The sequence below is a fragment of the Chrysoperla carnea genome, chromosome 3 (genome assembly GCF_905475395.1).
Source record: "Chrysoperla carnea chromosome 3, inChrCarn1.1, whole genome shotgun sequence".
Lineage (NCBI taxonomy): Eukaryota > Metazoa > Arthropoda > Insecta > Neuroptera > Chrysopidae > Chrysoperla > Chrysoperla carnea.
Window position 1 is genome coordinate 18102589 of NC_058339.1, and position 21582 is coordinate 18124170.

A 21582-nucleotide genomic window follows, 5' to 3' on the forward strand; every position below is an offset into this window, starting at 1 on the left:
GTGTTTTTGTACCTCTATGTATTAGTAGTATTATCATGTTAAAAATATGTGTTCCATCTGGATTGATTATTAGTAATTCTGGTTATTAGTGCCCCTTAAAAAATTTGCAAAAACTCGCAAAAATTTTTTTACCTTCAATTACGATTAAACTCAGTATATAAAGAAATTTGGACCCAAAAAGTGCAAAAGGTGTAAAAATCATGGTTTGTTGACTGATCGAATAGTTTTTGAGATACGGGCGAAAATCTATCAAAATATTTCGATATCTTCGATAACCTAACTTTTATACTTTTTGGATCAAAATTACCCCGTCCACCGAGTTGCATCAATTCCAAAACAAAATTTTTTTTGCGTTTGCAAAAAATCGAAAAATATTTTATTCTCCAATTTCGATAAAACTCAGTATATAAGGTATTATGACCCAAAAAGTACAAAAATCGTGTGCAATTGTTGACTGGTCGAATATTTTTTGAGATACGAACTAAAATCTATCCAAATATTGCGATTTTCTTAGTGGTCACTTACGTTAGTTAAGGAACGTGAATACAAAATTTCATGTTTCTAGATCCCGCCGTTTCAGCTGTGCTTTGATTGATCAGTCAGCTTCCATTCTTATATATATATAGATTTTAAACTCAATTCTTGTACAACTTCAGAACATATTTACATTCAGAAATATTGTAAAATACGAAGTGCTTGAAATTCTCTTCAAACCATGAAATATGTCCAACATTTTCGAACATAGGTGTATAATAAATATAACCTTTCCCTAAATATTTCATAGTAAAATTTTCATAACAAACTCAATTTAACTTATTTTCATGCTATGCGGAAGTTGATTTGTTGTTTTATAAAATATAAAACACAATCTATCTTATCATCTATAAAACATACACACACACATAATATTGTATAAATAGTTTCATGGACTTGGGTGATTTTTGATAAATCTTTTGTATACTTCAACTTTATAATATTAAGTTGTAATAGCAACGAATGGTGCAAAGTAAAAAGCGATTTTGAAAAATCTACAAAAAATTCCATGAATTTCCCTAAATTACAATATTGTGCTCTAATGGTATCGTATTGGTCTTTTGTGAAAAATGCAGATTTAATCTCGGTACGGTATACGAGAAATGTGCTCGTTTTGGCAAAAAATACTGACTTTCATAGTTAATTTCTCATAAACTGTACAGAGAATCAATATAAATTTTCTATAACGTTTAAAAGATGATTTATTGATAAATAAAATTGTTAAGATAAGTTTTGAAAATGAAAGCGCTAAATGACGATCTCTCTCTACCTTGATTTGGGGGTGAAGTCGTCGCTGGTTGTAAGAATCCTCCTAATTTACAATCTTCTTAATTTACTTAAAAATGTAACAATTTACAAAAATACAATCCCCCTCTCCTATCCCTATCTCTATTATATTATAAATGTGAAAGTAGAGATGTTTGTTTGTTTGTTTGTTACGCTTTCACGCAAAAACTAGCGAATAGTTTTTAATGAAACTGTACAGAAATATAGCTCATATATCAGAATAACACATGAGCAGTAATTTACACAGATGATGCAGAGTTATGATCATAATTTTGAACCATAAATTAAAGATTTCTTTAAAAATGTCATAATTCATAACTACCTTTTCTGATGTACTCAATGAATTATGACTACTTTACAATTTAAAAATTGAAAACTGTGCATATCTTTTATCTGCGTAAAACAATCCCTTCAAGTGTTATGGAACGTTGATAAGTTAGATCAAAAGAGGCGGAGGCTATAAAGCGGTGGTTTTTACTTTTAAGCCTAGTGAAGCGGGCGGATTTCAAGCTTGTTTATAATGTTTTCTTATGTTATTTCATTTTTTTATTTAACCTTGTTAAAATCGCTTACAAATATGCACCTCTTTTTGTATATCTACTACAACCTTAGCGGTTCATGTGTATTCTTTTATAACATAAAGCAAGTAATGGTACAATCAAAACAAATAAATATATAGTTGTTTACTTTTTTTTTGTAATATATTAACCTATATTATATTTGTTTGAGCTTCTATAAAAAGAAATAAAAACATTCAGATTTCATTGTATAAAACAATATTTATGCCTATATTAATTTGTGAAATACCTCTGATGTGAACAAAACATAACTTCCATCCACAAAAATTGAGAGATACACAACTATTTCTTGGAAATAAATAAACCATTAAAGATGAAGAAGGTTGTTCTGCGGAAAATTTATCCCCAGAATCCACTCTTTTTGTAAAAAGTTTTTGATTATTTCAGTTTCCCGCTAATCTTCTGTTCAAGTGTAAATGGGCCTTTACATCGATTTGCTTTTGTTTCGGACAGTTGTCAAAAAACTATTTAACCTATGAAAATCTAATATATTTTATCTTTATCAAACAGTTATATGTCTTTACTTGATTGAAATCTGTCCGAAACAAAAAAGAATCATTAAGTAAATGAAAAGTCCTACTGTTAGCTTGAACTTGTCTTCCAAGTAGATAAACAAGGAACGAATTTCATTTTTCTGTGGAGAATTATTTTAGGATCGATTTAGGTCAGCCGAGTTTTACCGGCAATAAAAATCTGATAATACTATAAATAAATCAATATTTGTACGTAAGAATTGTATGTATTTAAGAATTTATTGTAAATTTCCATGAACTTTCATATAAATTGTGTTCGTTTCTCGTCCGTATACAATAAAATAATATAGAAATTTTTTTTTTCATGAAAAATATCAACAAATATAGAAGGAAAGTGTGAAAATAAAAAATAATAAAATGCTAAGAACCAAAAATAATACTAAAATATTGAACTCCATAAATTTGCACGACTATCCTATAAATAATTTTTTTTTTTTTTTTTTTTTTTTTTATAAATTTATTACAATTTTTTTTTTATTGATTCTTTTTTATTATTATTAAAAAATAATAAAATAAAATTCTATTTTTTGCCTCATCTATTTATTTCTTTTATAAATGAGATTAATTTAAAAATTATCAATATTCTTAATGGTTTTAAATTTAAAGTTGTTTATTGGTCATACTCAAAATTTTTCTAGAAATTTATTCTTATTCAAGTTGATCACTCAAATGAATTTATTTTAGGTTCTTTATGCATTTTAAAATGAAATTGTTTCACGAATAAGCCAGAAGCCTTATAATTTCGATTTATTTTGGATTTGAAAAAATGTTAAGAATGGATTCCGTCTTTATTAAAAAACTTATTTAAATTTTTTTCGTCGTATCCTTTAAATATGTGAGAAATGTTATTCCTAAATTTTATATAAAGTTTAGAAGCGTACCTAAAATAAAAAAATTATTTTGCATCAAATTGTTTAAAACCAGCCGACAGTTTGTTTAATTTTCATGAAAATGGTTTGAAACAAATCTACGTACGAGTTTTTGGAAACATTTTCGCTTCTAATTTTACTTATAGAATCAATGCAAGCGTTTTCAATAAAAATGTAATATGTTCCATGTTTCTATACAACTTGAACTTCCTGTAGATGTGTCTATATTTATTTGTAATAGAATAACCTTTGTATGTTTGTTTATTTGTGCTATTTTATTATTATTGTTGATATAAATGCTTATAAATGAAACTTGAAATGCGTGCACAGTTATTATAATTGAAATGAAGTCAAAGCCTTTGTTTCACCTGAATTAAGTATATCTTACCTTTACAGTGTCTTACGTAAAGTCTATGCATAAAATTTATATGACATAAAATGTATGCACTGAATTTTCTTTGACATTTTGTGGCAACTGTTTTTGAAAAGGTTTAGAAATAGGTCAGGAAAGAGTCATATACAAAATAATAAGGTCTTGGGTCCATAGGACCCATCTTGTTAACCGTTAGAGATAGGACAAAAGTTTAAGTGTAAAATATGTCTTCTAATAAATCTTTTGTTCGAAACATTTTTTTGTAAATATTACTGTTTACCCGTGAGGGGGCAAATTAGGCGCAAATTGTATAGTATGTATTATATGGGAATATCAGTTATGTATGTGTGAAATGTATGAATGCGTAATGTGACAGTGTAATCAACACTGTCTATACATGGTATTTCAATAATTAAGCCAGCCAATTGTTATTATCGATTGTTAGTTTTCACTTCCGCCGACAATTCCCATGAGTAACAAACTTGTTTGCTTACGTTTGCTAACTTTACGTTTTAATACCTGCTTACGTTACGTTTTAATAACTTTACGTATGGAACTTGTCAAATATTCATCGTACTGTTAGCATGCTACAAATTATCTTTGTGCGCGTAGTGGGGACTTATCTATATTTCGTACGGAAAACAGTTATTTAACTGGAGTTAAGAAAATATCATAGTGAACCTAGTTCTGTGACACTCTGTAGCATAGTAGTAATGAAATATTATGAAACACATTCAAAGTACAATAAAACAAGAGGCTATCTGTTTGTTGTTATATTTGCTCATTATTTCAATTCAAATAGCTTAGTTTGCATCGTTCTACTTGTTTTCTAGTAGTAAAACTTTACTACATGCCTACAGAAGACTATTAAATAATAATTCTACATTTTACAATTATTATTGTTAATATATTCAAAATTGTTCTCTGAATTTATGAAGTTTATCAACTTTATAATTTGCTGATATTAATTAATTTGTGTATATACGTATATAGGGTAAGGTGTTGCACGTAAAGGGCAATTTATCACTCTTTAGTTTCAAAAAATATTCCCTCAAACCAAGAGATTGGTTGTCAATATTTAGATGGATTTTAGTCCGTATCTCAAAATCTATTCGACCAGCCAACAAATGCACCCGATTTTTGTACTTTTTGGGTCAAAATTACCTTATATACTGATTTTTATCGAAATTAGAGTTAACAAAAATTTTTCGATTTTTTGCAATTTTTTTAAGGGGTACCCCTTTGAAAAAATCGAGAAAATCCGAAAAAAAATTTTGTTTTAGGAATTCGATGAAACTCCTAAATTATAGGGTTATTTTGGTCCTAAAAGTATAAAATCGGGTTAATTTAATGATTGGATAAAACCCCAAAAACTAAAACCCATAAAATTGTGAACAAAAGGGACTATTAGTGAGGGCATTAACATGAAAGTCTTTGTTTTAAAAAGGAGAAATTGCCCAGCAAAGCGGGCGGGTATCTGCTTGAAAGTAATATAAATAATTTTGTCTATACTCCAATATTGATACATCGATGGTGGTCTAAAAACTTGATCAATTAATTTTTTATCGTTTTATAACTTAGGTGATATTTAAATAAACAACTTTCAAAACGTAAACTTACTATATAGAACTTAAAACCTATTTTAATGAAATATTTGAATTCTATTCTATTTTTTATAAAGACAATATAATGTCAGCTAATATATCATAGAATATAAACATTTTCTACAACTAACATTGACTTTTTTTTAAAATGACAAATTCACGGATATTTTTCTTCTTTTTTTTTGAAAATAGAAATATGTCTCAAATATATCATAAATAAAAAAGAATCAACAAAAATATGTATATATAGTTCGTTCAATATTGTCAATAAATGACGGATTATTAAATCGATTCATCATCATATTGATTCTCAGATTGTACGTTAATTAAAAGAGTCATATTTTACTTGTCATTCACCGAGAATCACAGATTGCAAAAAATAATTTTACAGAAAAATACTGTTCGGCTATAAAATAACTTCCAGATGTTGCAGATCAAACATCTCCATTGTTTAAACCGCAACGCTCCGCCTTACGGAGTTTTTCTTTTTTCAAAGCAGCCTATCTGTCTCAACAGTCCGTATCACTGTATACCTCGGGAGGTGTCTGTGAGTAATACTACCTTGTCAAGCAACTTTCATTGAAATGAATGGTTATCTTATATATTTAAACGAGCAATTCTTGTATATATATATATATATATATATATATATATATATATATATATATATATATATATATATATATATATATATATATATATATATATATATATCAACGATCTTGGAAATGGCTCCAACGATTTTCATGAAAATGAGTATGTAGGGGTTTTTTGGGGCGATAAGTCGATCTAGCTAGGTTTCATTTATCAGAAATGTCCTTTTATCCGTCTTTTCATGAAAAATTCATCAGACATCTATTGGTGTATAACGTAGTTAATGAAATACAATGCAAATTATAACATAACAAAAAGTAGGCGTTTGAGTAGTCTAAAGTGAAAAAAATTCATCAGACATCTATTGGTGTATAACGTAGTTAATGAAATACAATGCAAATTATAACATAACAAAAAGGAGGCGTTTGAGTAGTCTAAAGTGAAAAATATGACTCTTGCTGACATCTATTGGCGAATAACCGAGCAAAGCTCGGTCATCCAGATATTACCTATAATGTAAAACAAAATAATTTCTGGTTATTTGGGTATTTTGTGTTTGGAAAATTTTTTCATCGTAATCGAAATATATCATAAAAATTCACTAAAAAGATTTTAGGAAAGTTATAAAAATCAAAGATCTTTTTTCCTCCCGAACCAAGAAAAGTAAAGTTATAAATAAGTGTGTGTATCTGTCTGGCCCTCTGTCTGTGGCATCGTAGCTCCTAAACAGGTGAACCAATTTTGATTTGTTTTGTTTCAAGTAAGAGTTTGGGGTAGGTACCCCAAACAACTAAAAAATAGATAATGATTTTCAAAATCGTTTCAGTTTGGAGAAGGCTCTTAGAAAAACGGTAATTAATGGAGAGTGTCTCAACTATTCAAGTTCAAGCTTAGGATTCCGTACCCGAAACTTTTGTCGGGGTGTCTGAATTTTAAAAATTTCACTCTGTATCTGTGTCCAGTAATTACACTTAAAAGTTTTGTATTTTCTGATTGCCTGGCTCCTATTCGTACATGACTTATTTCACTTTCTAAGAATTTTACAATAGTTATGAAATACAATATTGTAGATCATACGTTAAAGTCTATCATATTTAATTAGAAATCATACTTTCTTTCATGTCAATTTCCAATTGAATAAAAATTGTACAATACCTAAAAACATATTCATATTTTTGAAAAGCCTATATTTATAGGTATTATATACACACACATGCAACATACATGTATTATATATGTGTTTATATTTTAACAGATTACGTTTGGAAAAGGCTGGTGGTGCATGGTGTCCTAAACAGCAAGTAGAGAGTGGTGTTCGAGAATATCTAGAGATCGACCTAGGAGACATACATTTGGTGACTGGTGTACAAACGCAAGGCCGTTACGACCATGGTCGAGGTCAGGAATATACGGAAGAATATACAGTTGAATATTGGAGGCCTGGACTTGCTACGTGGCACGAGTATAAACGTTGGGATGGCAAACAGGTATGAGAAGAAAATAAATAATATTTAAACCATACAGTATTATAGTTTATGAATGTATACTTTAATCAAGTTAACTTTTCCAACAAACAGAATACATTTATTCTTGAACTACATATTTAGCATTCTAGTAGTAAAAAATATAACTAATAGACTATTTTACATACTCTGCTGGATAAATTATTTCTCAAAACGGTTTGTTAAGCCATTAAAGACACTTGTGGCTAACACAATTTCGTGTTTTGCTTTTAAACCACATTAACCAAATTTTCTTCATAAACCACAAATCGAATTGATTTCGAATGTTTTTTTTTTTACCCAAATCAATTTTATATTAGTTTGGATAAAATAACTCTTTCTTAGTCTCATATGTTTTATTGATTTCAATGAATTAACCACCAGGGTCGTAACGAGGGAATATAGCGCCGATGGCAAGTATGAAGGTTGCGAAGATATATATATATATATATATATATATATATATATATATATATATATATATATATATATATACATATATATATATCGGATAAAATTTCTTGTGCTATTAAAAAAATCGAATTTTTTAACTTCGAAATTTTTAACTTTCTGACGTCATCAGAATCCAAAAAATTTAATTTTGCTCTATCTTATCCAAATTTTATCCAATTTTGATAAATCAAGTATGTAATCCTACTAAATTTGGGTCATACTTTTCAAATTTGTGATCAAAATTAACCTAGCTCTAATAGGTTTCAAGAATGTGGAGTCCTGGTCCCGGAATTAAGCACATAATTGATAGCTAGCAAGAAACTGATATCACAGCTGAAAAGAATGACCCAAATTTAGTGGGTTACAAAAAAAATTCCAGTTAGATCGGATAAAATTTGCCTGTGTTATCAAAAAAATCAAATTTTTTAACTTTATGACGTCATCAGAATCCAAAAAATTTAATTTTGCTCTATCACATCCAAATTTTATCCAATTTGGATAAATCAAGTATGTAATCCTACTAAATTTGGGTCATACTTTTCAAATTTATTATCAAAATTAACCTAACTCTAATAGGTTTCAAGAATGTCGAGTCCTGATCCCGGAATTAAGCACATAAGTGATAGCTAGCAAAAAACTGACATTACAGCTGAAAAGAATGACCCAAAATTAGTGGGTTACAAAAAAAATTCTAGTAAGATCAGATAAAATTTGCTTGTGTTATAAAAAAATTTGAATTTTTTAACTTTATTACGTCATCAGAATCCAAAAAATTAAATTTTGCTCTATCACATCCAAATTTTATCCAATTTGGATAAATCAAGTATGTAATCCTACTAAATTTGGGTCATAGTTTTCGAATTTGTGATCAAAATTAACCTAGCTTTAATCAGTTTTAAGAATGTGGAGTCTTGGTCCCGGAATTATGCACATAAGTGATAGCTAGCGAAAAGTTGAAATCACAGCTGAAAAGAATGACCCATAATTAGTGGGTTACAAACAAAATTCGAATAAGATCGGATCAAATTTAACTGTTATTGACTAGACTAGTTATCCTTTTTTATCCAGAATATGTATACATATTTATTCTTCTGGCATAGACATACTCGTGTATTCACCACGTATGCACAACATAGTTACAGAACTATCTACTACGAAATAGTAGTAGAAATACAGTAACAATACCTCAACAAAAATAATTGGTGTGTTAGAAATGAATTGACGATTCAATATCACCACTGGGAGAGATCAACATAACAAACCAACCACCAAACAGTTTTCTTACGTATATACTTCTCATAGTAACATCATCAACAGCAGACGCAAAACATCGTCATCGAAAATACATACAAATAATAGTTACATGTACATCTTGTGCATATGGATAAGATGTTTTTAATGGAACTTGATTATGTAATTCTAACATTAGGCCATTTTGTTTCCAGAAAATGCAGAAAAAAAACGTTTTTTTTATACGAAACATACAAAAAAAAACTCAAATTTTTTAATAATTTTACCAAACAGTAGTAGTATTTTCTTTCATAACGATTTAAAAGATTTTCAAATGACGAATTTAAAAAATATGTTCACTAATTTCTGCCCACGGAGACTTATGTTCCTTTCACAAAGATCTACAAAAGTAACTTTCCTGTATTCCACCATCCTGTAACTCCATCATCTTGTATTCCTTTTTAGGTTTCATAACCTGATTTATTTGAATTATAAAAATTAAATAAAATCACTTCTATTACCTGCCTTGCTTGAGGATTGAATTGGATCCAGAGAATCTTCTAATAATTTTCTTTGTAGAGATTACATCATAATTTCCTCTTTGTACCAAACCATACCACACACTATATTATATTTATAATAAAAGTATATACAGTGTACTCACATATATATTTCATCAGGTATAGAGTCGTTTGTATTTACAGAATTCTCGTTATAAAATGTGTTCCTAAAGCTATCGTGGTGGAATTAACAAATGCGAGTATTTTAAGAAATTGCCGATTTTCAATAATTTCATTTAATTTTATATCTAAAAAAAGTCTGGGAAGAATACAGTTATGTGAATATATATAAATACTAACAAACCCAGCCACGCGTTTCTGTGCCTAAGGTTCTTTTAATATTACATTGTAGTAAACTATTTAAGGGGGACAGTAGGAGGACATCAGTCTTGAAGATCACCATGCTTTTGTACATAGATGCGATTTGCAAAAAAACATGACGACTACCATGGCCGATTTTTTACTACCGTTACCCCTTAATACAATGAATAGCGCCATCTATTAAATGCTTATTCAATCCAGTCAAAAGATATCGCTATCTGTTAGAATCGTTTTCGACAAACAATAGACATAGGGGAAATAATAGACAAATAATTTGCAATAAAATAATATTGCGTCTATAAATTGAGATGCTAACACCAAAAATTGAAAAAGTAAGAACAATTCAATTTCACTGTATTTCGTTTATTACAAAATAAATTTAGGTTATACCTTAGCCTCAGCAACACATGGTGGTTATCTTATATGAAACGTTTGTATTTTTAACATAACGACATCTATTGAATAATTACTCAATCCAGTGAACAGATATCGCTCTCTGTTAGAATCGTTTGGAGCTAACAGATAATTGTGCCTGTCAGAAAATAGACAAATAATTTGCATTAAATTTGTTTTCACGTTTTCAATAAGATTCTTACCACTCACCATTCAGTTTTATCTGATAAATGGAAGATCAATACCAAAAAAATTTCTTTATCTGAATTTTTAAAGAACTCTCGGTATAATAATAACACATATATAATACACACATAAACGAAGGTATTCAATATTTATTTTGTACGACATTATTAAATTTGACATTAAATTTTAATATTATATGTAGAAACGTTGTTAGTATGTCTTTGTGTAAGCTATGTACCAACTAAACTTACCTACATGGTAGTGTATATAGGGTGTATCTACCTTCCTTTAAAATAGAGTAGTAATAAGTAGGTACCTACTACTGACATGGTAGGTAGTAGGTAGTATTATCCACTTTAAAATTCGAAATATATACCTTTTGTATACTCTTATTATATCAGCAGTATGCAATAAATAATTTTAAATATTTTATATAAACAGGTAGAGATAGGTAGATATGGTATAGGTACATATATTTATTTATAAAGAGAACAAGGTATTCTAGATGCTAGATTATTTTAGAAATGTTTAATAAATTTCTTGTTGTAGTAAATAAATCGTGTAAAGGTACAACTATTATCAAAGAAAATAGATAATTGGAGAATCCTTTAAGTTTATTAGTAGTTTGACGATTGTACACATCCGAAACTAAATGAGAGGCACAGGAGAATAAAATATCATTTTATAGTCAGAGGTAGTAGAATGCTACACTGAAAAGAAATTAAAATAATGACAACCTCATCCCAAAGTTGGCCGTTTCATATTGAAATAAAGTAAAAATACTTTCATACAAGTTCCTAATGTTTTCAACAAGTACAACTAAATATTTGTATTAGAATCATTGAATTTAAAATATGAATTCATTGATACAAAATCACTGAAGTTACATCAACAAAATTATTACTTCTATGAAAGAGATTGGTTTTAGATTTAAAGTCATGCATTTTATTGATGGAAAATAAAATTGTACTTAGTTGGAATAAATAATCGTGTAAATAAAGTGAATATACAAATTAAAATAATTATTTTTGAGGCAACCACACGAAGATTGTTGTTACTAATAGACAGAGAATTTGAAATAAACTAATTGATCATTTTTATAATATATAGGATATTTTTGTAATTTTTTAACAAATATTGATAGTGCACTGAACTTAAGACACAGGAAAAAAACTGGAAAAAAATGACTTTCAATTTATTGAAAACTATTTTCTTAAAAAGAGAGACTTGAGTAAAATAACATATCAATATTTTTCCAATTCCTTAATCCCATGAATCAAATATGATACGTACGGAAAGTTGAAGTTTTTTAATACACTTAAACTGCGACGTAAATATGATGAATACACCATAAAATTTACGTATCAAATATATTTCCCGTGTCGAATATTGATAGGTTGCTATACACGGAATAAATAGTTAATGCTACTATATAATATTTCCGGTGATTTAATGATTGGATGCAGAGTTTCTGAGATATCGCAATATGTGGATCAATTCTAGTCCGTATCTCAAAAGCTATTCGACCAGTCGACAAATGCACCCGATTTTTGCACTTTTTGGATCAAAATTACCTTATATACTGAGTTTTATAGAATTTGGAGATAAAAAAAATTTTTCGATTTTTTGCAATTTTTTAAAAGGTATCCCTTTGAAAAAATCGAGAAAATCGGGAAAATAATTTAAAAATAAGGTTAATTTAATGATTGGATGCATAGTTTCTGAGATATCGCAATATTTGGATCGCTTTTTGTCCGTATCTCAAAAACTATTCGACCAGTCGACAAATGCACCCGATTTTAGTACTTTTTGGGTCAAAATTATCTTATATACTGAGTTTTATCGAATTTGGAGAAAAACAATATTTTTCGTTTTTTGCTATAAGCCACACAAGAGTTTTTAGGAGAGGCACTCGGACTATTCAGTTTTTGTGAATAACTTTATATCGTGTGGATAATTCTTTATTTACCTACTTTCATACATGATCATATTCAATACATAACAATAATAATATTGAACAACCCTTACTTCTTTCTATTGAATTCTTCTTTTTTTTATTTTTCAAATATTTACTTTTTTTATTATTACAAAATCGAATTGGTTTTGTAAATATGGAAATTTCATTGCAAACAAGATGAACAATCTAGTACAATGTATATTATAATGCTTACCTGTGCCTACGCAGCTAAAAAACATAAAATTTTTCACAAACAAACTTGAGAAACAAATTGTTAAAACTCTGAAAAGAATTTTTTTTTTTTGAACAATCATCATTGACGTAAATATAAATACACACACACACACTTTTAAATTGACCTTTTTTTACAAATTTAGTAGAATAATATTAGTTTTTCGTCTCAGCTTAAGTGTTTGAATTGACAATAGAAGTGTAAATTGAAAATGAGATGTTGAAAACTACTTATATATTCTACTCTTTGTCCAAGGAAGGAAATATCTTAAGAATATTTTTTCTTTAACATTCCTATTTTCCAATAGTGTAACACTTTTTTGTTTGTTTTTATCACACATTCTTTGACCTATCACCATTTGAAAATAAAACATCTAAAATTTTGTTTTATTGGATCTTTTAAATATTTACGTAGTATAAATACAGTTCTTACCATAATATAACAAAAAAGGTACATATACTATCAGTTAAAATCAGAAATTGGTCATCCCTATCCCTTTATATTATAAATGTGAAAGTATGGATGTTTGTTTGCTTGCTTGTTTGTTTGTTACTCTTTTATAACTACCGAACCGATTTAGATGAAACTGTACAACAATATAGCTCATACATCATAATAACACATGAGCTATAATTTTTAAAGATATATTTAAAAAAAATTAATTGTAATCTGACATTTTACTGCTCCATCTATAATCATCGCCTTGAACCACAAATTAAAAATTTCTGTTAAATTTAAAATAGTAAATGTCAAATAATTTATGGGCATTTTTTTTGTGATATACGGTGCATATATTTTAGCAGTGTAAAACAATCCCTTCGAGTGTTATGGAACTGAGATAAAGAGATGTGGAGGCTATCAAGCGGGGTGGTTTATAGCCTCCGCCCACTTTTAAGCCTCTTAAAGGGGGTGGGTAACAAGCTAGTATATTATAAATGCGAAAGTGACCTTGTTTGTTTGTTTGTTTCGCTTTCATGAAAAAATTACTGAATGGATTTGAATGAAATATTAATAATAATATAGCTCAAACATCAGAATAACACATAGGCTCGAATTAATAAAGATGGCACGCTTGATAAGCCGAAAAATTTCTATTTTAAAAGCAAAGACTAAATAATTCAGATTCATATGAATGCATATTGGATTCATATGTCCAGAATAGCATGAAAATTGAATAAAAAATTCACATTTGACTTTTTTGTCGACTTAATATAGTTAGTCTGACACTAAACCAAAATGGAAAGGAATTGACAACTGTCTATTAGATAATTAATAAACAAATATTTACGAAACATTTCAATTATAATGATGTCATTTCAACTAAGGATAAAAATAATAACAAAATATTAAATTTATATAATCATTAAATGCAAAACAAAAAAAACATGTCAGTAAGACATTTCTATAACATTAAGCAAATCGCATTTTTAAATCAAATACAAAAATAATGAGATGCTATTAAGATTGGCAAAGATATAAAAATATAAAATTACATTCTCCAATAGGAACAGTAAATACGTATAGATTTTCTTATAATTTATGTATTTTATGTCTATAGTAGTTTCATTAATTCTTGATACCTTGAATTTCGACGCAACTGAGAATGTCAAAGATCAACAAAAGAACACTTATACACATTACAAATGAATGAAGAAGAAGGAGTGCAAGAGTAGAAGACATTATACATCTTAGATAGAAATTTAATAACCATAATTAATAGATTTTCTAGATACAAGAATTTCTAATAAAGAAAACCATTTATGCATTAGCTCTTTTTTTGTTACGTGTTTTGTTTTTGAGTAACAAAAAAAATTTCTTTTAACATCATTTTGCACTTCGTCAAGAGAGAGTAGCTTTCTTCAATGGCGAATGACCAAGACTTGTGCATTAAAAATATACTTAGTTTAACAAAATATTATGAATTTAAATCGAAAAGCATTTTATTTTCCCTAACGATTAAGTTAGCAGGCTAGAATAAGTCATCAAGCTAGGGACCGCGTGAATAATACTTTAATTCACTGCTTCAGATAGAATCACATGCGTAAAAGCAGATATTAAATTTCTTTCTGTAGTTGCATGTTAATCTTATCTTATATATTTAAACGAGCAATTCTTGTATATATATATATATATCAATGATCTTGGAAATGGCTCCAACGATTTTCATGAAAATGAGTATGTAGGGGTTTTTTGGGGCGATAAGTCGATCTAAGAAGGTTTCATTAATCAGAAATGTCGTTTTATCCGTCTTTTCATGAAAAACAGAAACATACAATGTAAAATAGGACTGTTGCTGACATCTATTGGTGTACCAAGGGATTCAAATTGGTAGTTATGTGGAGTTTTAAACGGTTCTTACATACAATGTAAAATAGGACTGTTGCTGACATCTATTGGTGTACCAAGGGATTCAAATTGGTAGTTATGTGGAGTTTTAAACGGTTCTTATGAAATTTGTCTTTTTAAGTAAAAAAACACCGAGCAAAGCTCGGTCATCCAGATATTATACCTTTAAGTAACAACTTTCATGGAATTTTCCATATACAGTGATTGTATGAACTTCAAATGAACACGTATATGTATATGCATGTAGTATGTGTTCTTCGTATGTTGATGGGATAGATTACATGAAATGAAAATCTGTTTTCAATTCTCTAATGTCATCTCTTACATACGATCGTAACCGCTACAAGCAACCGTCTGTTACTTGTGTGTGCATCATCATGTCACTTTCAGAATTATATTTGAACTCTATATGTTCGTATCTACAACATACTTTTACACACTCTACTTTAATATTCTTGAATCAGCCAATGGTAGTAAAGCAATCATAAAATGATCTAGAAAGGATAATTTGACGGTAACAATACAATATAGTCGGTAATTCACGTTCAAATTTTATACCAAATGATGTTCTTAGTAACATTTCTTACTGATGTCACATATTTATATTCCCTTGTTGACATGATACATTTTGTCGAAAAGACAATCGAATAGACGCTGCTACCAAATGATTATGGTTTACCTAAGTATATTTTGTATTATTCTCTAAACATATCTATATATTATAAATGTGAAAGGAAGGATTCTTGTTTTTTTGTTTTTTACGCTTTCATCCAAAAACTACTCAATGGATTTGAATGAAACTTGACAGTATTTTTAGACCAAACGGGTCCAAGTTGAGTTGGGTTGAACTGAGCTTATCTCCTTTAAACTGTATTAGGTTTGAACATGAGAATATCTCTAAATGTTGAATTCCAACGGTAGCCGATTTTACTACTTTACAATAAATAGAAAAGTTGAAATATTTTAAATTTTCAGCTTCGATATCTTTTACACCAATGTGCATTTTGGCTTTAGATTTCCCTGGCTATGTTTTGACATTCAACCTAAACGTTGCACATTGAAATCTGAAATCCCTACCAACTGTCAAACAAATTTGAAATTTTTTTTATTTCGTCATATTTTTGTCATATTATACACAACAAATTTAAACTGTATTTACTCTAAAAATGTAAATTTATCTAAAAAATAACCTCTAGCATGGAGAACCCCAAACCCGTATCTAAATTTTCTGGGCAAAAATTACAGTATACCGCATCATTTTTGGGTAAGCTATCGATATATAAACTTCCATTGGTGTTTTACTTACCTCAAAATCGATAAATTATTTTTAGCAACTATATCCATATTTATATCTGGGTCGCATATGGTATGGACATCACCATCATTACCAAAATTATACGATACAAACTCAACAATACGTACCACAATCGCCGATGGATCACTAATGGGGTCATTGAGTTTGATTGCAAACTTACCTAGTTCACCATTAGCCGCTTTAGCAGCAGATCGATTTGGGAGAAAGACAGTTATACATATTACTCCGATACTTTATTTAATTGGATGGTTACTGATTGCTCGAGCTAAAAGTGTTATACCAATTTTGATAGCAAAAGTGATTGTAGGAATTGGTGATGGATCAATTCACACAGTGTTACCAATGTATGTGGGTGAAATTGCTGATGACAATAATCGTGGTTCATTGGGAATATTTATTGTGGTTATGTTAGATCTTGGAATATTGTTCACATATGCTTTAGGTCCTTGGGTAACCATTAAAAATATGGCGTTAATATCATCTATATTTCCTTTAATATCATTATTCACCTTTATATTTATGCCTGAATCTCCATATTATTATTTAATGAGAAAAAATGAAGTGAAGGCTAAGAAAACCTTGCAAAAATTACGTGGAAATCGTAATATTGATAAAGAATTTTTAGAAATGAATCGTAGTATAGCTGTTAGTATGAACGAAAGTGCTCGTTGGAGAGATTTATGCATGAATTCGGTTAATTTAAAAGCCTTATTCATGTTGATTGGAATATCAACCATACAGCAATTAAGTGGAATTTCTGCAATATTAATTTATTCTCAATTAATATTTGACGATGCTGGTGGTTCAGTTACTGGATATTTTGGCCCGATACTAATTGGATCTGTTCAATTAATTGCAGATGTATTTGCCATGGCAATCGTTGACAGTGTTCCAAGACGTTTATTATTGTTTATTTCTTGTGTGGGCTGTTTTATTCCATTAATTGTTCAAGCCCTTTACTTTTTACTGATGGATCATGTTACTCCTGTACAAATGAAATCGTTTGGATGGTTACCAATTACAAATTTAGTTGTATATATTATTGCATATAGTATAGGGTTAGGACCAATACCAATTGTATTATCCAGTGAATTATTCGCAACAAGTATTAAAGCCAAAGGAATGGCTATTTTAGACAATTATGTTGATTTAATTGGGTTTGTAATTGCTTTGGCGTATCAATTTTTAGTCGATAATGGTGGTGCACAAATACCATTTTTTGTGTTTGCAGCAACTACTGCCATTGGTATTGTTTTTACTAAATTATGTTTACCAGAAACTAAAGGACGTTCTCTGGAAGAAATACAAAATATTCTACAGGGTGTACGCCACGTTTAATTTATTTTTTATTTCTATGAGATTTTTACGCTACCACCTTATTAAAATCATATTTAAATTTTTTAATATATTTCCTTTATTTGCATTTTTTTATTTTATTTAAAACTATATTAGAGCTACCACATTTTTTCTTAAGATAATCTTGGTAAATATACATTTTTCACAAAGTCAATTCACTTTGAGCGAAGTCTCCCAGCAAATGAAGAATAAAAAAGTTATTTCATTTTCTATTTGTTCCAAAGCTGAAGGTTTGAATATCTCGAAAACGAAAAGTGTCTGACCTTCTGTTAAGTATAGACTTTCTTATTAGTCGTGTCAATTAATATATAAAATGAGACAATCTTAGGAAGAACTCAAGAACTGCTCCGATTTGGATGATTTTTTAATATTCGAGAGGATATTGATTTCATACTATAGTATGAAATCAATATCCTCTCGAAATTTCATCTATCATTAGTGATTTAAAACCGGTGGTTTATTGGTTCATTGCCTTTTTTCTCCTCAGATTATTGCTCACCTACGAAAGAGTTCTGATTTCTGATTATATTAAAAGAAACAATTGAAAAATCATTTAAGAATTGTTTTTCGAAATTCACCCCCTAAAAGAATGAAATAGAGTATGCAAATTTGTATGAAAATGTATACAAACCGTGATTTTTTGAGTTCACTACTTAACCGATTTTAAAAACACGTTCACCTATAGAATGCTACATTATCAGCAAGTAACATGGGCTCCATTTTATTTTTTTTTAAACGAGAACTCCGCGCCAAAAGATAATACTAGTTAAATAGTGAACCAAAGGAGTTCAGTGAAGGTAAAGGAACTCACTGAACGCTATTACGTGCATAACTGCTAGTTATTTGTATTATTTAAATAATATTTGTGCAAACACTTAAAGAAAATTTCTTAAAGTTGAAAAAAAAAATGAAAATGATACAAACTAAACACTACAAGAATAAAAATTTGATTGTGTAGGTAGAATAATGCAAGACCTTAACAAACAAGTGAAAACAAACAATTGACTGAGTTAATTGCTGAAATACCATGCCTAGACATTGTTGATTACTCTTTCACATTATTCATACATACATGTCACACATACATAATTGATATTCCCATATAATACATACTATACAATTTACACCTAATTTGCGCCCTCACGGGTAAACAGTGATGTTAACGAAAAAATGTTGCAAACAAAAGTTGTTTATTTTTTTATAAAAAAAATTGTTTATTTTTTTATAAAAAAAATTTTTTACATTTCAACTTTTGTTCAATCTCTTACAGTTTACAAAATGGATCCTACGGACTAAAGACCCAATTGACCTATGATGTTCATTTACGAACTCGACCTCACTTTATACTTCCTGAGTACGCTGTAAAAATTTCAGTTTGATATCTATTTTCGTTTTCGAGTTATCGTGTTGACAATCGAAAATGGAATCATTAGGTGATTTTATGAGCACCTATACCAAAATTTTGTTGGTAGCATCAATATTTTTAAGCGTTACAAACTTGGGACTAAACTTAGTATACCTTGTATATTACATTTATACATGGTATAAAAAGGTAAATTAAACGTTGTTCATATAATTTTTTTCTTGTTTCTCTGTTTTTGTTTTAACATGAGAATAATATAAAAAGCTGTTTTTTCTAGCAAGCATAGCATTTATGTTGTTTAATTTTAAACATTTACAAAACTTTTATATTATTGTAACACACAAACAAATACATATTTTTCATTTTCTTAAAATAAAACAGAATATTTATATACAGGAAAAAGTATAATAATAATAATAATAATAATATGAAATAAATAACCAAAAAAACAAAACTTTTAATAAGTAACATTTTTTATGAAATAAAAACTAAACGATTCGTTAAATTTACAATTTTTCTTATATAAACCACAAGATTCATTCGTAAAGTAGTTGACCAAGTTTTGTCTTAAACCGTAAAACTAAATTGATTTTTGTAAGCGGGAGCCTAAAAAGCTCCGAAAATATTAGTTGATCTAACTTCTTTTCCGAATGCACTTGGTTTTCTACAACTAACTGTACAAATTTTCGCTAAATTTGTTCCTTAGAAGAATGGCATAAGAAAAGTTTTTGTTCTTTCAGCTATAAGATGTTTGCAATCATTTCCGGGGTTTGTGGGTTTCAAAAAAATATTCCAAAAAGATCGGATCAAATTTGCCTGTGTTATACAAATAATCGAATTTTTTAACTTTGTGGCGTCATCAGAATTCAAAAAATTTAATTTTGCTTTATCACATCCAAATTTTATCCAATTTTGATAAAACAAGTATGTAATTGTACTAAATTTGGGTCATAATTTTCAAATTTGTGATCAAAATTAACCTAGCTGTAATAAGTTTTAAGAATATGGAGTCTTGGTCCCGGAATTATGCACATAACTGATAGCTAGCGAAAAGTTGAAATCACAGCTGAAAAGAATGACCCATAATTAGTGGGTTACAAACAAAATTCGAATAAGATCGGATCAAATTTAACTTTTATTGACTAGACTAGTTTTCTAATTAAAATTAACCTAGCTTTAATAGGTTCCCAGAATGTGGAATCCAGTTTCCAGAATTCAGCACATAAGTGATAACTAGCGAAAAACTGACATCACAGCTGAAAAGAATGATCCAAAAATAGTTGGTTTCAAAAAAAATTCCAATAAGATCGGATCAAATTTGTCTGTGTTATCAAAAAAATCGAACTTTTTAACTTTATGACATCATCAGAACCCAAAAAATTTAATTTTGCTTTGTCGCATGAAAATTTTATTCAATTTCGATAAACCAAGTATGCAATCCTACAAAATTTGGAGTAAACTTTTCAAATTTGTGATCAAAATTAGCCTAGCTCTAATTGGTTTCAAGAATGTGGAGTCCTGGTCCCGGAATTAAGCACATAAATGATAGCTAGCGAAAAACAGACAACAGGATGTTTTACAGTTTTACAAGAAAAGCATCAACCAATAATGGTCATTGTTGTTTAAAATCAGATGTTTTTTAAACTAACACGGAAATACGAAAATACGATACAATCAAAGTATCGAGTTTTTAAGTGTTCAAAAAATGGTATGTCTATTTACCGATAGGAACTATAGAAATTCTATGTTCATAAATAATTTTTGAAATAAATGTTTATAATTTCTAAAAAAAATAAAATAAAAGGTTGAAATAAAACTAAAATTTTTTTTTTTCATTTTTACAGTATTTTGTGAAAATCTTTAAAAATCCATGTATATACTAAATGGATACAAATGGATACAATCAGCATATATCAAGATACAACATTGAGTATATGTTATTATTCTGTAAATCATTTAAATTTATAGCTGTGTAAGATATGTGATAGATAGTCACAAGGGTGATACAAAGAGGTGTACTTATTTATAATACATAAATCTATAGGTTGTGTATTCAAGAATAAAACTCAAAATGTTTTCCACATACAGTCCAATTAATCCGGCACCACATAGAAATTATTATAATTATTTTAAAGAAAATTTTTTTATAACGAAATTGTACACGAAAGCAGAAATAAGTCTTTTCAATTGCCCAACGAAACGGGTGGGTAGAGTTTCTAAAATATCGCAATGTTTTTATCGATTTTAGTCCGTATCTCAAAAACTATTCGACCAGTCAACAAGTGAACCCGATTTTTGTACTTTTTGAGTCAATATTACCTTATATACTGAGTTTAATCGAAATTGGAGATAAAAGATATTTTTCGATTTTTTGCTATTTTTTCAAGGGGGTACCCCTTTGAAAAAAAAAATTTTTGGAATTTGATGAAACTCGGTGGATGGGACAATTTTGATCCAAAAAGTATAAAAATCAGGTTAATTTAATGATTGGATGCGC

General features: G+C 28.7%; 1 protein-coding gene across 1 annotated transcript in view; it reads left to right on the top strand.

Annotated features, from left to right (window-relative positions):
- The window catches only part of LOC123295899 (discoidin domain-containing receptor 2-like), an 89155-nt gene that overhangs the window by 19950 nt on the left and 47623 nt on the right, over positions 1-21582 (top strand). The window contains exon 2 of the mRNA XM_044877361.1: positions 7127-7358. Within this exon, the coding sequence (XP_044733296.1) occupies positions 7127-7358 (232 nt within the window). The remainder of the gene's footprint in view (positions 1-7126; positions 7359-21582) is intronic.